General features: G+C 39.8%; 1 protein-coding gene across 1 annotated transcript in view; it reads left to right on the top strand.

Moving 5' to 3' along the window:
• Nucleotides 1-9522: 9522 nt before the first annotated feature.
• Nucleotides 9523-18073, top strand: part of LOC311122957 (NACHT, LRR and PYD domains-containing protein 3-like) — a gene marked incomplete at its 3' end in the record, with an annotated part of 14057 nt that continues 5506 nt past the window's right edge. Inside the window, exons 1-7 of the mRNA XM_084197252.1 lie at nt 9523-9583; nt 9847-9931; nt 10061-10289; nt 10694-12452; nt 12717-12890; nt 14978-15151; nt 17793-17966. Of these exons, the coding sequence (XP_084053378.1) occupies nt 9534-9583; nt 9847-9931; nt 10061-10289; nt 10694-12452; nt 12717-12890; nt 14978-15151; nt 17793-17966 (2645 nt within the window). The 5' untranslated portion in view covers nt 9523-9533. The remainder of the gene's footprint in view (nt 9584-9846; nt 9932-10060; nt 10290-10693; nt 12453-12716; nt 12891-14977; nt 15152-17792; nt 17967-18073) is intronic.

Below are 18073 nucleotides of genomic sequence, written 5' to 3'. Positions count from 1 at the left end.
GATTGAAAGACAACAAATGGCCGACTTTTAATGAATAAAAATAAGTGTGAGACATGGCCTTGTGTTGCTGCACTGTCTATAACTACCTTAACAAACAATGACTTATTATTATTATTGACAGTTAACATGGAGAAGAGATGTCACAACCAGATGTTCATCTGATTGCATTAAATAGCCTGACTGTTTCGATATGTCTGTTAGTCAATGTTTTATTTTCTAAGAGATCAGATGTTAGAATGCATTAGATTGAAGGTAACAGTCAGCCAGATTAGGCTACAGGTAAAGAAATAACCTGTTTGTTGTTGACAAGCATGGACCTATTCAGTTCATATCCATATTAATAATATTTGATTCAGTGATTGAAATTACGACCCCATCCTCAGTAGCCTATTCCAGCAGGCTACTGGGCAACAGAAGCACTTCCTACCTCAACATCGTCTTGCTATTCATGTTAAATAAATGTATCTGTCAATTTGAACTAAGCAAGCTGCTAAATCATTCATCTTACATCTTGCCTACATGTTGTCCAGGCTACTGGAGGCTGTCTGAAATAAGATGTAGGCCTATCAGGGGCTATGTTTTGGCCTAGTTTTCAGGCCTGGTGGGTGGGTTTTGAGGAGTCATTGGGCTCGAAAAAGTAATTGCATTAAATAACCTCACTGTTTGGATGTGTCTGTTAGTTAATGTTTTATTTCTGAGAGATCATGAGTAAAAGAGAACAATGGACATTGTAGAATGAGTTGTCACTGTGTTCACCACAACCAACATGCTGCATCTCTGTTTAGGGGTCAGTGCTCTAAAATGAGTCTCTCTGGGGAGAGAGAGGAAGGGGTCCCTGCCTCTAAAATGAGTCTCTCTGGGGAGAGAGAGGAGGGGGTCCCTGCCTCTAAAATGAGTCTCTCTGGGGAAAGAGAGGAGGGGGGCCCTGCCTCTAGAATGAGTCTCTTTGGGGGACATGACACCAAAGACAAGAGGTGAGCTGAAAATATTGTTTAAGAATTTATATTAGAAAATGCTATATAGGAGTAAAGAAAATCACATTTGTGATTTTTCATCAGAAATGTTTACTAATAGGTACCTTCAATGTAACTATTGTAGATTTGAGATGTGATTTAAAACCATTGTTTAGCTGGAATGTAATGTTTGTATCCTGTATATTTGACTGTGATACGTGGTTGTCTCACCTAGCTACCTTAAGATGAATGCATTTACAGATGCCATATCTTAATTTGACCCAGTTTCTCACAGCAGGAAAATAATCCTGCAGCAACAGCAATTGTGCATTTTTCGGTGGATTATAATTAAGGGATATTTTCTGAAGGGGTTCATACATTTTTCATCAGGGAAAATCAAGTCCGAAACTTTAAGTGGAAATTACCCACTTTAGAAGCCTTTATAAAGCCTTGTAGTGGTTTAATAATTTCTTTAAGCAATAAAAGCTAATTGACCAACATTTCTGAAAATGGATATATAGCGTTTTGGAATGAAACTCTTCTTATGTTTCCCCATCTGAGCTCAGAGTAGATGAGAGATGTAATGTTTGTCTCTGTTGTGTTGAAGCCCAATCAAGCAGGAGAGACCAGCCTCCCCTGTACCCAGCTGTGTGTCCATGAAGAGTGACCGGTCTATGGATCAACCTATAAACTTTAAAGAGGGAGACTTTTCTACTGAACAAAGGTAACAAGAACTCATGGGTCATGGTCAGTGAGTTAAACAACACTGTCTCTAGTCATTTCTCCTCTCCCATTTTCCCATTTCTTTTTGTTGTTTTCATAATCCATAGGCTAATCCTTTTTTCCATTTTCATAGTCCTGAAACAATATTAAACAAACACAACATTCCCTCCCTGGGAGTGTGTGTGTGTGTGTGTGTGTGTGTGTGTGTGTGTGTGTGTGTGTGTGTGTGTGTGTGTGTGTGTGTGTGTGTGTGTGTGTGTGTGTCTGTCAGTGAGTGTGTGTGCACTCCCTGGATGAGGAGATGTAATCTATATCCTGATTGCCTAGTCACAATAGAGTAGCAAAATAGAACTCAATGGCGCTGCCCTTGGATCAGTTTTCTCCATTCAAATCTTTCCTTAACATTATAATTAGTTCCCAATACTGATGACAGATCAGGTCCTAGAGAGATATTACCACCTACGGCTGCAAATATTGAGGCGGCTTATTCTAAATCACAGATTTGGCACATCATTGGACACATGTTAGGCTACACATCATGAAATATATTGAGACAAATTACAGACCGTAGTCTACAAGTAGCAAAATAAAACTAAATATATTGAACATTGAATATATTTCAATATGATTGAAATAGGCCTATAGCCTACTGTTTATATTGTAATGCAGTCATCTCTGTTTTCATTTGAAGCATAATTTTAAATGGCATATTATTATTTATAAAAAATGTTACATTTGACTGTGTAAAACCTAGCAGTACTACTTATTTATCTGAGAGAGCGGCAGATGTACATTCAAGAATTAGTTGTCATTGTGTTAACCACAACCAACATACTGTATCTCTGTTTAGGGGTCAGTGGTCTAAAATGAGTCTGTCTGGGGAGAGAGAGGAGGGGGGCCCTGCCAACATGCTGTATCTCTGTTTAGGGGTTAGTGGTCTAAAATGAGTCTGTCTGGGGAGAGAGAGGACCAATTTTCTACTCTGAGACGCTTTGTGGATATGGGCCCAGATCTCAAAATATTGTTTTAAAAAACAACAAATTTTTGTTTTACATATGTAATACCTTGCTAAAACCAAGTATAGAGTTTATTTGTTATAATTCATTTGTATTAGATTTAAAAGGTGATCGAATAGCTCCTGATTTGTAATGTCATTAATGCATTTCTTTTGAAGCAATGTTTTAAAAATTTTTTACAAGTGAATAGGTTGGTTTACTTTTAAGTTTACATTTCCCACGTATCTCGTTAAAGTTTTGACCAATGAGGTAACTTGCTAAGTTGTGGCCAATGGGAGAGTGGACTGGTTGCTGGGAAAGAAAAGAGAGGGAAAGGTTAGAAAGAAGGGAGAGGAGTTGGTGAAGGAAAAAGGACCAAAGGAAACGATAAAGAGAGAACAAAACCATACCTACAGAGTTTTTTTAAGGGAAATCCTGATTTTATTTCTATAAGAGAGTGTTTATTATTTAGTTAAGAAAGACCAAGTGGAGACTGAAGCTGCCGTCGCATTGTGGAGACATTCGACATCCTAGAGGTTAGCCTAGCATCCTGCAAGACTTGGAGAGAGTTGCTTGTGACGATCAACGAGTTCGGGTTTCCAACGGATGTCAAATCAAATCAAATCAAATTTTATTGGTCACATGCGCCGAATACAACAGGTGCAGACATTACAGTGAAATGCTTACTTACAGCCCTTAACCAACAGTGCATTTATTTTAAACAAAAAAAGTAAGGATAAAACAACAACAAAAAAAGTGTTGAGAAAAAAAGAGCAGAAGTAAAATAAAGTGACAGTAGGGAGGCTATATATACAGGGGGGTACCGTTGCAGAGTCAATGTGCGGGGGCACCGGCTAGTTGAGGTAGTTGAGGTAATATGTACATGTGGGTAGAGTTAAAGTGACTATGCATAAATACTTAACAGAGTAGCAGCAGCGTAAAAAGGATGGGGTGGGGGGGCAGTGCAAATAGTCCGGGTAGCCATGATTAGCTGTTCAGGAGTCTTATGGCTTGGGGGTAGAAGCTGTTGAGAAGTATTTTGGACCTAGACTTGGCACTCCGGTACCGCTTGCCGTGCGGTAGCAGAGAGAACAGTCTATGACTAGGGTGGCTGGAGTCTTTGACAATTTTGAGGGCCTTCCTCTGACACCGCCTGGTATAGAAGTCCTGGATGGCAGGAAGCTTTGCCCCAGTGATGTACTGGGCCGTACGCACTACCCTCTGTAGTGCCTTGCGGTCAGAGGCCAAGCAGTTGCCATACCAGGCGGTGATGCAACCAGTCAGGATGCTCTCGATGGTGCAGCTGTAGAATTTTTTGAGGATCTGAGGACCCATGCCAAATCTTTTTAGTCTCCTGAGGGGGAATAGGCTTTGTCGTGCCCTCTTCACGACTGTCTTGGTGTGTTTGGACCATGATAGTTCGTTGGTGATGTGGACACCAAGGAACTTGAAGCTCTCAACCTGTTCCACTACAGCCCCGTCGATGAGAATGGGGGCGTGCTCAGTCCTCTTTTTTTTCCTATAGTCCACAATCATCTCCTTTGTCTTGGTCACGTTGAGGGAGAGGTTGTTGTCCTGGCACCACACGGCCAGATCTCTGACCTCCTCCCTATAGGCTGTCTCATCGTTGTAGGTGATCAGGCCTACCACTGTTGTGTCGTCGGCAAACTTAATGATGGTGTTGGAGTCGTGCCTGGCCATGCAGTCATGGGTGAACAGAGAGTACAGGAGGGGACTGAGCACGCACCCCTGAGGGGCCCCCGTGTTGAGGATCAGTGTGGCAGATGTGTTGTTACCTACCCTTACCACATGGGGGCGGCCCGTCAGGAAGTCCAGGATCCAGTTGCAGAGGGAGGTGTTTAGTCCCAGGATCCTTAGCTTAGTGATGAGCTTAGAGGGCACTATGGTGTTGAATGCTGAGCTGTAGTCAATGAATAGCATTCTCACGTAGGTGTTCCTCTTGTCCAGGTGGGAAAGGGCAGTGTGGAGTGCGATAGAGATTGCATCATCTGTGGATCTGTTGGGGCGGTATGCAAATTGGAGTGGGTCTAGGGTTTCTGGGATTATGCTGTTAATGTGAGCCATGACCAGTCTTTCAAAGCACTTCATGGCTACAGACGTCAGTGCTACGGGTCGGTAGTCATTTAGGCAGGTTATCTTAGAGTTCTTGGGCATGGGGACTATGGTGGTCTGCTTGAAACATGTTGGTATTACAGACTCAGTCAGGGACATGTTGAAAATGTCAGTGAAGACACTTGCCAGTTGGTCAGCACATGCTCGGAGTACACGTCCTGGTAATCCGTCTAGCCCTGCGGCCTTGTGAATGTTGACCTGCTTAAAAGTCTTACTCACATCGGCTACGGAGAGCGTGATCACATAGTCATCCAGAACAGCTGGTGCTCTCATGCATGCTTCAGTGTTGCTTGCCTCGAAGCGAGCATAGAAGTGGTTTAGCTCGTCTGGTAGGCTTGTGTCACTGGATGTCTGTTGCTGCTACCGAGTACTGGCTGCATTGATAGCTGTGTTCGCTGTGGATCTTGTGAGGACACCTGCACGGAACTACTATATTTTGCTGAGGAATTATCTACAAGTAGTGAGTAACTACAAATGTGTGGTGGACTTCGGGACTTTATGTATGTCGTCATTTTTTTATGAGCTCCAACGCGCGCCCAGGGTTTAAGCAAGCTTGCAAATAATTTGGAATTTGGTTGTGGAAAAATCATTGGGGTTTATATATATTTTTTCTTTTGATGTCATACATTGAACATTTGATTAATATAGATCTTGAACCTTATGTCTGTTGTATTGGTGGAGTCATTTACTGTTTCAGTTTCATTTAATGCATAGGAAAGCATATCCTTATAACAATAACCAAGTCTATAATCATTCTATCTGAAGTTAATACCCTATTTGTCATTCACCCTAGCAAGTTTACAATAGGGATTCTTATTGGAGATGTCCTTCTCACCTAATATCCCATGCTGTTCAGATATTCTAAATAAGGTAATATCGTGAGAGTCAAATTCGAGCCTGGTGAGAGGGTTACACATAATAATAATAAAAATGAATATTACTAATGTACCCGACTGTAAAGACTTGATTTAGTTTATTGTGTTGCTCTGCTCATGTCCGCGTTCTGGAACTGTCCGTGTCCACTTACGGTTTGGCGCCAAGCATATTGTCCAGTTACGTGCAGAGTGGACTGAGGTGATGTTGGGGAATAACGACGGAGTTTGTTACAGTGTTGAGACGCCGAAGTTTATTGTTCAATTTGCTTTTTGGTCAGTGACAGTATGAGTGTAGCCAGATCCTTTTCACTCGCTATCCTTGTTTCATCTTGTGGTTCACCGGATTCGTCATCATCCTCGAGGGACAGACGAATGACCTGCTAGCTAGCCAAGCTAGTCGGTACAGCTAGCTAAGCTAGCTACTCTACCAGCAGCATCCTAGTTATCCTAGCTACCACTACATCATCACCGGCTGCCTGCATTTCTTGTGGACCGATGGAGCTCCCGGGTTGTTTCTTCCACCTGTTAAATACTGTGGAGGGCTTCTCCCTCTCTGGTTGACGGATGCTGGCTTCCTACCATCCCTCTGTCCGGTTCTCCTCTTCACTAGATGGACGGTAACTTTAGTGTTTAATCCCTCTGTGTCCAAGGACTGAACTTTTGAATATTATTTTCGGGGCGCCTCAAGTGACATTTTTTACAACCTTTATTTCTGATAAAATTAGTTAATTGCATCCGCCATGGAGCCCAGTTTCATAATATTACCTTATGTCCCTGGTTATGAAGTGATTGCGAAAAAACAGGCCTTATTTTAGGGTATTTTTCACCCTACCAGCTCCTATTAGTTCTATTGAGCTCCGTGACACCGACTCGCCTTCAGAACATTCTATTCCCAGCCCATTGTTCTGCGTCACAATGCCAGCTTCACTATTGTTATCAATGATACCTGCCTGCGTTAACCCCGTAGGTTTACCTCAGGTAACTTATTATTACCAAGATTACAGCTACTTGGTGAGCGTTAACCCTGTAGGTTTACCTCAGGTAACTTATTATTAACAAGGTTACGGCTACTTGGTGAGCGTTAACCCTGTAGGTTTACCTCAGGTAACTTATATTAACAAGGTTACGAATGCTGCGCAGGTTCACTGAGTTGCAAACCAAATGGATATAATGGGGTGATTGTTGTCTAATCGGGTGGTCTAGCGAATGGATTTGTAGATCTGACACAGTTGCTACCTCAGATTATGAGCCTAGCAAGTGTCATGAAGTGTCAGGTCTCCCGAGTGGTGCAGTGGTCTAAGGTGCCACTAGAGATCCTTGTTGTCGTAGCCGGCCGCGACAGGGAACCCGTGGGTTCGCTACCCACGGGGGGCCAGTATGAAAAAATAAATAAATAATGTATGCACTCACTAACTGTAAATCGCTCTGGATAAGAGCGTCTGCTAAATGAAGTAAATGTAATGAATGAGTTATGTAGTATCCACATACGGCCACAAGGAGGAGCAAGAGTGCCATAAACCCATACTGTTTTTTGCCATATAAAACCTAAACCTAACAATCAATCAAATGTATTTATAAAGCTCTTTTTACACCAGCAGATGTCACAAAGTGCTATACAGAAACTCTTACCCTACTTATAACCTATTTTAGCGGTAACCCTAACCCCTAATTCTGGGGTAGGGTAGCCTAGAACACTTTTAGAAACTATTTTAGTAATAATATTATCATAGTAAATACAATTATATTATTAAATAGCGTTTTGATTATTTTGTTGTTATTTTATTATATGTATAATTCCAAGACACATTTGTTTTATTTTTCAAATGTGGTTTGAATTGGGTGACCTAGTAACCTCTGTGTGAAAGTCCAGCAATTGGCGTGGGGCAGGTTTGTGACTGATCTAATACACTTTATTTCTCAGCTGCCTCACCAACGTCTGTACGTGACTTAATAACTTTTAATTGCTAAATATTTCCAATAGATTGCAGAATAAGACCACGAAGCATCAGTTATAGGCTACAAGCAGCAATATGATTGACATAAAATAGCATGCAACCAAATACTATATGTCCCATGATTTTCTCAAATGGTCACTCATTACTTTAGTTAGCGATATATCTCGTATTAGGCCTGTGATGCTTTTGGAAGAGCAATTAAATAGTGACTATAGCAGGTGTTGAACCCCTGGTAAATAATCACTAGTCAGATGCTCCAACCTCAACCCTAGTATACATGCATTTTTAAATATCTAAAATATCGATTAAACAACCTCGGAATAGAAAAGACCAGAGTGCGTCTTCCAGCCCACCAATAAATTACATCATGCAACCCTCCCGGTTAGCAAATGTACCTCAACATGCCCCTCGCTTGTGCTAGAAGGCAGAGTGCTCGCTGCTGGTTGATGAATCTGACAATGAATGTACTAGGAAAAAACGTTTTTCTCGACCAGAGGTGACTAAATTAATGTTCAGGCTTATTGATAATCGTTATAGTAATGAAGTATAATTTCAAAACATGAGCATAAAAACAGCTAATAATAAACATGAATCATCATTATATTATTTCACAGTAATCTGTTAAATGCTTTTTTAGTCGTTCCTCTTGCGTTAGCAGTGTGGAAAGGGACAGTAAAAAGCGTGTGCAGGAGTTTTCCTGTGAGGGGGAGTGGTGGTGTATTCAGGGAGAAAACTAAACTAACCTTCTGAAATGTCATTTGTGGTCTTATGCTGCTATCTATTGGAATTATTTAGTAACTGCAGTAGTACTGAATAAAGTATATCCTTACTAAAGTAGTAATTACTCAGAATTGCAAAATATGACATTTTCTAGTTAATTTGACCACTTACAACCATAACATAACAATTTATAGCATAACAAAGAATGAAACTGACATAAACCAAAAACACCATACATTTAGTTAACTATATATATATATATATATATATACTATTTATTTAGATGGGTGACATTATCTGCCAAAGTAACACCACTGTAGATAAAGAAGAGCTCTCCAGTAGGTGTACCAAAACTTTCAAACGCCATTTTCTCAAATTTGAGGTTACAAGTTTATCATCTTTCAAAGCAGAATTACTTTCCCATTGTTCCTCAACTGTAGTGTATGATATACCTTTTTCTAGCTGAGTCTCTACTTTTATCCAATGTAAAAAAAACACAATTTCTAATTTTGCTACATAAGATTGAATCGAGCCGGTCGGCCACATTTGACTGTGTAAAACCTAGCAGTACTACTACTCTGAGAGTGGCAGATATATATTATTACTGTGTAAAACCTAGCAGTACTACTTATTTCTCTGAGAGTGAGGCAGATATATATTAATACTGTGTAAAACCTAGCAGTACTACTTATTTATCTGAGAGTGAGGCAGATATATTAATACTGTGTGAAACCTAGCAGTACTATTTATTTCTCTGAGTGAGGCAGATATATATTATTACTGTGTAAACCTAGCAGTACTACTTATTTCTCTGAGAGTGAGGCAGATATATAGCATTGTGCCAAAAACATGATTATTTGTCTCTCTGAAATGAAACCATCAAGTGATAGAATTTAAACAAATACATGGCTGTCATTGAACCATCGCATACCATGATTAGCTACTGAAAAAACACACCAATTTCTTTCATAATTTCTTAAAACAATAAAAGCTAATTTAGGAACATTTCTGAAAATTAATTTATAGCGTTTTGTAATGAAACTCTTCTTATGTTTCCCCATCTGAGCTCAGAGTAGATGAGAGACATAATGTTTGTCTCTGTTGTGTTGAAGCCCAATCAAGCAGGAGAGACCAGCCACCCCTGTACCCAGCTGGGTGTCCATGAAGAGTGACCGGTCTATGGGTCGTCCTATAATGTTTAGAAAGGGAGCCTTTTCTACTGAACAAAGGTAAGAAGAACTCATGGGTCATGGTCAGTGAGTTAAACAACACTGTCTCTAGTCATTTCTCCTCTCCCATTTTACCATTTATTTTTGTTGTTTTCATAATCCATAGGCTAATCCTTTTTTCCATGTTCATAGTCCTGAAACAATATTAAACTAACACAACTTTCCCTCCCTGTGTGTGTGTGTGTGTGTGTGTATGTGTGTGTGTGTGTGTGTGTGAGTGTACTCCCTGGATGAGGAAATGTAATCTGATGTTTTGTCCACAGAAACCAACAGGAGAGATCAGAGTCAGAGATTCTCAGTGGTCAGTCTTCCCAGAGTCATCAAACAGACCTTGCCTCCATATTCAGTGTATGTGGTCCTGTTATGTACATTTGTTTTTGTTTACCTCAAGTAAAGTTGATCTGTCAATCATTCATTCATGTGTTAATGAGAAAGCATTTAGTCTCTTGCTTAACTTATTTACTTGATTTATTTCAGTTGCTTGAAGAGAATATTATGACATTTGTGAAGAAGGAACTGAAGATGTTCAAGAGGATTCTTAGTCCAGAACTCCCAGAAGGCTTTGAGAGTCAGAAGCAGGATAAGGAAGTGGTGGATTGTGAAGATGAGAAGCAGGAGAGCATTGCCAGAGAGGGGGCTCTGAAGATCACACTGCACGTCCTGAGGAAAATGAACCAGGAGGAGCTTGCTGACACACTGGAGAAAAGTAAGAGCTGTCTGCCTCATGTTGAATGCTGTTTTATAACAAACATTTAAAAGCTGTAGCTAAAGTACAGCTAAAGTAGCTGTGTAACTCAATGATATTGTAGCAGCCTTAACACAAAACCTAGTGACCTAATCAAGTAGCAGCAGGGATGTGTTGAGGTAATTAATTTAGACAGAGAAGAGGAGAGAGAGAGAGAGAGATGACATTAATAATACCATCAATAATACCAATAATGAAATAAATCAGTCACACCAGTGTGTAATGCATTATGAAAACATTTACAGATTTATACAGAATGTTAAGAGAATAAATGATTATAATTTAAACTTTATAACACAGTCTTACAGTACTGCAGGCATTAAAATATGTAATATTAAAATCCTCTGTGTTATTTCTTCATTCAGATGAGCTTGCTGTGATTTGCCAACGTGAATTCAAATCTAATCTAAAGAAGAAGTTTCAATGTGTATTTGAGGGGATCGCTAAACAAGGAAACCCAACACTTCTCAATAAGATCTACACAGAGCTCTACATCACAGAGGGTGGAACAGGAGAGGTCAATAATGAACATGAGCTGAGACAGATTGAGACAACAACCAGGAAACAAGCAAGACCAGAGACTGCAGTCAAATGTAACGACATCTTCAAACCCTTAACTGGACAAGACAAACTTATCAGAACTGTGCTGACAAAGGGAGTCGCTGGCATTGGAAAAACAGTCTCTGTGCAGAAGTTCATTCTGGACTGGGCTGAAGGAAAAGCAAATCAGGATGTCCAATTTGTATTTTCATTCCCTTTTCGGGAGCTGAATTTGATGAAAATGGAAAAACACACTTTCATTGAACTTCTCAATCACTTCTCAATCGAAACCAAAGAATCAAGAATCTCCAACTACGACAAGTACAAAGTTCTGTTCATCTTTGATGGTCTGGATGAGTGCCGACTGCCCCTAGACTTCCAGAAGAACCAGATCTGTTGTGACGTCACAGAGTCAACCTCAGTGGATGTTCTGCTGACAAATCTCATTAAGGGAAATCTGCTTCCCTCTGCTCTCCTCTGGATAACTACCAGACCTGCAGCAGCCAATCAGATCCCTTCAGGATGTGTTGACCAGGTGACAGAGGTACGAGGGTTCAATGACCCACAGAAGGAGGAGTACTTCAGGAAGAGATTCAGTGATGAGGACCTGGCCAGCAGAATCATCTCACACATAAAGACATCAAGGAGCCTCCACATCATGTGCCACATTCCAGTCTTCTGTTGGATTTCTGCAACAGTCCTTGAACAAATGTTGAGTACAGACCAGAGAGAAGAGATGCCCAAGACTCTGACTGAGATGTACTCACACCTTGTGGTGTTTCATACCAAACAGAAGAATGAAAAGTTTCTTGGGAAAGAAGAGACAGGTCCACACTGGAATAAAGAGATCATTCTGTCACTGGGAAAACTGGCTTTTCAACAGCTTGTGAATGGCAATCTGATTTTCTATGAAGAAGACCTGAAAGAGGCTGGCATTGATGTCAATGAAGCCTCAGTGTACTCAGGATTGTGCACACAGATCTTTAAAGAGGAATGTGGGCTGTACCAGGAAAAGGTGTACTGCTTCGTGCATCTGAGCATTCAGGAGTTTCTGGCTGCTGTATTTGTGTTCCTCTCATTCTTCAACAACAATGAGAATCTAATGGCCGAACCGCAAGTTACTGAAGTTACTGTCTACAAGAGTGCTGTGGATAAAGCCTTACAAAGTGCGACAGGAAACCTGGACCTTTTCCTCCGCTTCCTTCTGGGCCTCTCACTGGAGTCCAATCAGAAGCACTTACGAGGTCTACTGACAAAGACAAGAAGCAGCTCAGAGAGCCATGAAGAAACAGTAAAGTACATCAAGGAGAAGATCAGGCAGAATCCCTCTCCAGAGAGGTGCATCAATCTGTTCCACTGTCTGAATGAACTGAATGACCATTCTCTAGTGGAGGAGATCCAAAGCTTCCTGAGATCAGGAAGTCTCTCAGAAGAAGAACTGTCACATGCACAGTGGTCAGCTCTGGTCTTTGTGTTGCTGACTTCAGAAAAGGAGCTGGATGTGTTTGACCTGAAGAAATACTCCAGATCAGAGGAAGGTCTTCTGAGGCTGCTGCCAGTGGTCAAAGCCTCCAGAGCTGTTCTGTGAGTACATAAAATGACATTTAAGTACTAGTCATCAGGAAGAAATATTCAGTTTAGAGAAATATATGTATTATTGAAAAACATATTGAATCAATGCATTGATGTTCACATTAGTATAACAATATGACCGTACAATTCTAGGAGACGGAAGATGAATCTATATGTTGTTTAAGAGAATAAACCAAATGCATCTGCCATTGTCCTTCTACACTACTGGTGTTAAATTAACAGTGATTTTGTGAAATCATGATGATCTCTTTGCAGGCTGTCAGGCTGTGGAGTCACAGAGAAAGGCTGTGCTTCTCTGGTCTCAGCTCTGAAGTCAAACCCCTCACACCTGAGAGAGCTGGATCTGAGTAACAATGACCTGAAGGATTCAGGAGTGAAGCTGCTCTCTGCTGGACTGGGGAATCCCCACTGTAAACTGGAGACTCTGAGGTCAGTATTCCTGTAGTTGGTCAACAAGTGATAACTGTTCACCAGATCCACATGTGTTTACCAGGCACACATAGTCCACACCATATGTGTTTGGACAGTGAAGCTTACAGTTTAACATTTGGTGCTATGCTCCAGCATTTTGGATTTGAGATAGAATGTTTCAAATTAGGCGACAGTACAGAATGTCACCTTTTATTTGAGGTTAATGGTGAGAGGTTAGCATGTTTTGTTGTAGCCTCGGTAACTTTCTCACTCATTATTATTCATGATTTATTCATGATTATTCTTAATCATAGCATCATCAGGATTAATTTAGTAATGTTTAGAAACATGTTATCTACCCACTTAGACAAAAAATTACTCCAGTCATCATCCACCATTCAGTTACAAATGGACAAAACATAACCCAAAACACAACCAAAACAAACTGAAATGCAACCAACGAGTTTGGGACCAAATACTCAACTTTTGACTACTTTAATATACTATAAGTGAATTGGTCATACATGTTTCTCTCTACAAGCAATATTATGATAATTTCTAATAATGAAACATTAATTTTTGAATAGATAATGCAGGTTTCAGGACACTGATGTATCTGAACATTTTGAAAAAATATACTGCCACTGTTGAATGCATTTGCAGTTTGTTTTGGTTCAAACACACTGGACACACTCACACACTGGACACACACACACTGGACACACACTGGACACACACGCACACACATTTGACACAAACAAACTGGACACTCACACAACCTGGACACACACACACACACACACATACACTGGAAGCACACACACACACACTGGACACACACATACACACTGGACACACACACGCTGGACACACAAACAACCTGGACACACACACACACTGGACACACACACGCTGGACACACACACTGTACACACACACACTGGACACACAAACACACACAGTAGGATTAATATAGTCAAAAGTTTAGTATTTGGTCCCATATTCCTTGCCTTTAGTGATTACATCAGTCGTGAGATTCTACAAACTTGTTGAATGCATTTGCAGTTTGTCTTGGTTGTGTTTTGGATGATGTTTTTCCCAATAGAAACTGAATGGTGAATAATGTCCTGTCATTTTGGAGTCACTTCACTTGTATTGTCAGTAAGAATAGCAGATGTTTCTGAACACTTCTACATTCATGTGGATGCTACCATGATTATGAATAATCATGAATTAATCGTGAATGATGATGAATGAGATAGTTACAGAGGAACAAGGATCATACCCCCTCTGTTATTGGTAATGGTGAGAGGTTAGCATGTTTTGTTGTAGCCTCTGTAACTTTCTCATTCATTATTATTCATGGTTCATTCATGATTTTTCTTAATCATGTCATCATCAGGATTCATTTAGTAGTGTTTAGAAACATGTTATCTACTCACTTAGACAGAAAATTACTCCAGTCATCATCCACCATTCAGTTACTATTGGATAAAACATAACCCAAAACACAACCAAAACAAACTGCAAATGCAACCAATGAGTTTACAACCAAATACTCAACTTTTGACAACTTTAATACACTATAATTGAAATGGTCAGAATACTTATGACCTCTTCAAATAGGGGGACTAGATACATAAAGTGCTTTCATTTCTAAACGGTGAAACAGATATGTATTAAAATACCCTCAAATAAAAGGTGACATTATATACTGTCACCTCATATGAAACATTTGATCTCAAATCCAAAATGTTGGAGTATAGAGCCACATTTAAAATGTTATCTTCACTGTCAAAATAGATATGGTGTGGACTGTATACTCAATACAATCTAAATCTGATACCTCACTGTCTGTCTTTTGACTGATACTGCTTTTTAAACTGCTCTGGTCAGTCAACTCAAATATTTGTACTTTTATATTTTTCTCTCTACCAACAATACCTTGATAATTTGTCATTTCTAATAATGATACAATAATTTATGAATAGATATGGCAGGTTTCATGACACTGATATATCTTAATATGTAGAAAAAATATACTGCCACTATTTTCACCACCAAAGAATAGCTGTGTGGTTTTAATATGATTTGACTCTTTGCAGGCTGTCAGGCTGTCTAGTCACAGAGGAAGGCTGTGCTTCTCTGGTCTCAGCTCTGAGGTCAAACCCCTCACACCTGAGAGAGCTGGATCTGAGTAACAATGACCTGAAGGATTCAGGAGTGAAGCTGCTCTCTGCTAGACTGGGGAATCCCCACTGTAAACTGGTGACTCTGACGTCAGTATTCCTGTAGTTGGTCAACAAGTGATAACTGTTCACCAGATCCACATGTGTTTATCAGGCACACATAGTCCACACCATATGTGTTTGGACAGTGAACCTTACCGTTTTAAATTTGGTTTTTAGATATAATGTTTCATATTATGCAACAGTACAGAATGTCACCTTTTATTTAAAGATTTTCATACATATACAGGTATGGAAAAAAAGTATTTGATCCCCTGCTGATTTTGTACATTTGCCCACTGACAAAGAAGTGATCAGTCTATAATTTTAATGGTAGGTATATTTAAACAGTGAGAGACAGAATAACAACAACAAAATCCAGAAAAACGCATGTCAAAAATGTTATAAATTGATTTGCATTTTTTAATGAGGGAAATAAGTATTTCACCCTCTCAATCAGAAAGATTTCTGGCTCCCAGGTGTCTTTTATACAGGTAACGAGCTGAGATTAGGAGCACACTCTTAAAGGGAGTGCTCCTAATATCAGTTTGTTACCTGTATAAAAGACACCTGTCCACAGAAGCAATCAATCAATCAGATTCCAAACTCTCCACCATGGCCAAGACCAAAGAGCTCTCCAAGGATGTCAGGGACAAGATTGTCATCTGAATGATTCAGAGGAGAACTGGGTGAAAGTGTTGTGGTCAGATGAGACCAAAATCGAGCTCTTTGGCATCAACTCAACTCGCCGTGTTTGGAGGAGGAGGAATGCTGCCTATGACCCCAAGAACACAATTCCCACTGTCAAACATGGAGGTGGAAACATTATGCTTTGGGGGTGTTTTTCTGCTAAGGGGACAGGACAACTTCACCGCATCAAAGGGACGATGGACGGGGCCATGTACCATCAAATCTTGAGTGAGAACCTCCTTCCCTCAGCCAGGGCATTGAAAATGGGTCGTGAATGGGTATTCCAGCATGACAATGACCCAAAACACACGGCCAAGGCAACAAAGGAGTGGCTCAAGAAGAAGTACATTAAGGTCCTGGAGTGGCCTAGCCATCTCCAGACCTTAATCCTATAGAAAATCTGTGGAGGGAGCTGAAGGTTCGAGTTGCCAAACGTCATCCTCGAAACCTTAATGACTTGGAGAAGATCTGCAAGGAGGAGTGGGACAAAATCCCTCCTGATATGTGTGCAAACCTGGTGGCCAACTACAAGAAACGTCTGACCTCTGTGATTGCCAACAAGGGTTTTACCAGCAAGTACTAAGTCATGTTTTGCAGAGGGGTCAAATACTTATTTCCCTCATTAAAATGCAAATCAATTTATAAAATTTTTGACATGCATTTTTCTGGATTTTTTTGTTGTTATTCTGTCTCTCACTGTTCAAATAAACCTACCATTAAAATTATAGACTGATCATGTCTTTGTCAGTGGGCAAATGTACAAAATCAGCAGGGGATCAAATATTTTTTCCCTCACTGTATATTTTACCGTTTAGAAATGAAAGTACTTTATTATGTAGTTCTCCCGTTTGAAAAAGTCATAATTATTTGGACAAATTAATTTAGTCCAAAGTTTAGTGTTTGGTCCAGTATTCTTTGCCTGCAGTGATTACATCAAGCTCGTGATTCTACAAACTTGTTGAATGCATTTGCAGTTTGTCTTGGTTGTGTTTTGGATGATGTTTTTCCCAATAGAAACTGAATGGTGAATAATGTCCAGTCATTTTGGAGTCACTTCACTTGTATTGTCAGTAAGAATAGAAGATGTTTCTGAACACTTCTACATTCATGTGGACGCTACCATGATTATGAATAATCATGAATGAATCGTGAATGATGATGAATGAGAAAGTTACAGAGGCACAAGGATCATACCCCCTCTGTTATTGGTAATGATGAGAGGTTAGCATGTTTTGTTGTAGCCTCTGTAACTTTCTCACTCATTATTATTCATGATTCTGTCATGATTTTTATTAATCATGTCATCATCAGGATTAATTTAGTTGTGTTTAGAAACATGTTATCTACTCACTTAGACAGAAGATTACTCCAGTCATCATCCACCATTCAGTTACTATTGGGCAACACATAACCCAAAACAAACTGCAAATGCAACCAACGAGTTTGGGACCAAATACTAAACTTTTGACTACTTTAATACACTATAAGTGAATTGGTCAGAATACTTATGACTTCTTCAAATAGGGGGACTAGATACATAAAGTGTTTTCATTTCTAAATGGTGAAACAGATATGTATGAAAATACCCTAAAATAAAAGGTGACATTATATACTGTCACCTCATATAAAACATTGTATCTCAGATCCTAAATGTTGGAGTATAGAGCCATTTTAAAATGTTATCTTTGTCAAACTAGATATGGTGTGGACTGTATACTCAATACAATCTAAATCTGATACCTCACTGTCTGTCTTTTGACTGATACTGCTTTTTAAACTGCTCTGGTCAGTCTACTCAAATATTTGTACTTTTATATTTTTCTCTCTACAAGCAATACTTTGATAATTTGTCATTTCTAATAATGATACATTAATTTATGAATAGATACGGCAGGTTTCAGGAAACTGATGTATCTGAAAAGTTTTAAAAAAATATATACTGCCACTATTTTCACCACCAAAGAATAGCAGTGTAGTTTTTAAATGATTTGACTCTTTGCAGGCTGTCAGGCTGTCTAGTCACAGAGGAAGGCTGTGCTTCTCTGGTCTCAGCTCTGAAGTCAAACCCCTCACACCTGAGAGAGCTGGACTTGAGCTACAATCACCCAGGAGACTCAGGAGTCAGACTGCTCTCTGCTGGACTGGAGGATCCACACTGCAGACTGGAGAAACTCAAGTATGTAGAGGGTTTATGTCAATGTTCATATCAGACATGTTGGAGTTATCAGGCAAGTTAAGACAAACATTCTGACCACCACTTGGACTAAGTTATATAAAGACTGT

This window comes from Coregonus lavaretus (genome assembly GCF_964263955.1).
Source record: "Coregonus lavaretus genome assembly, contig: HAP1_SCAFFOLD_3721, whole genome shotgun sequence".
Classification (NCBI taxonomy): Eukaryota; Metazoa; Chordata; class Actinopteri; order Salmoniformes; family Salmonidae; genus Coregonus; species Coregonus lavaretus.
Note: the sequence above shows the minus strand (reverse complement) of the source record. Positions and strands in the feature narration are given on the sequence as shown.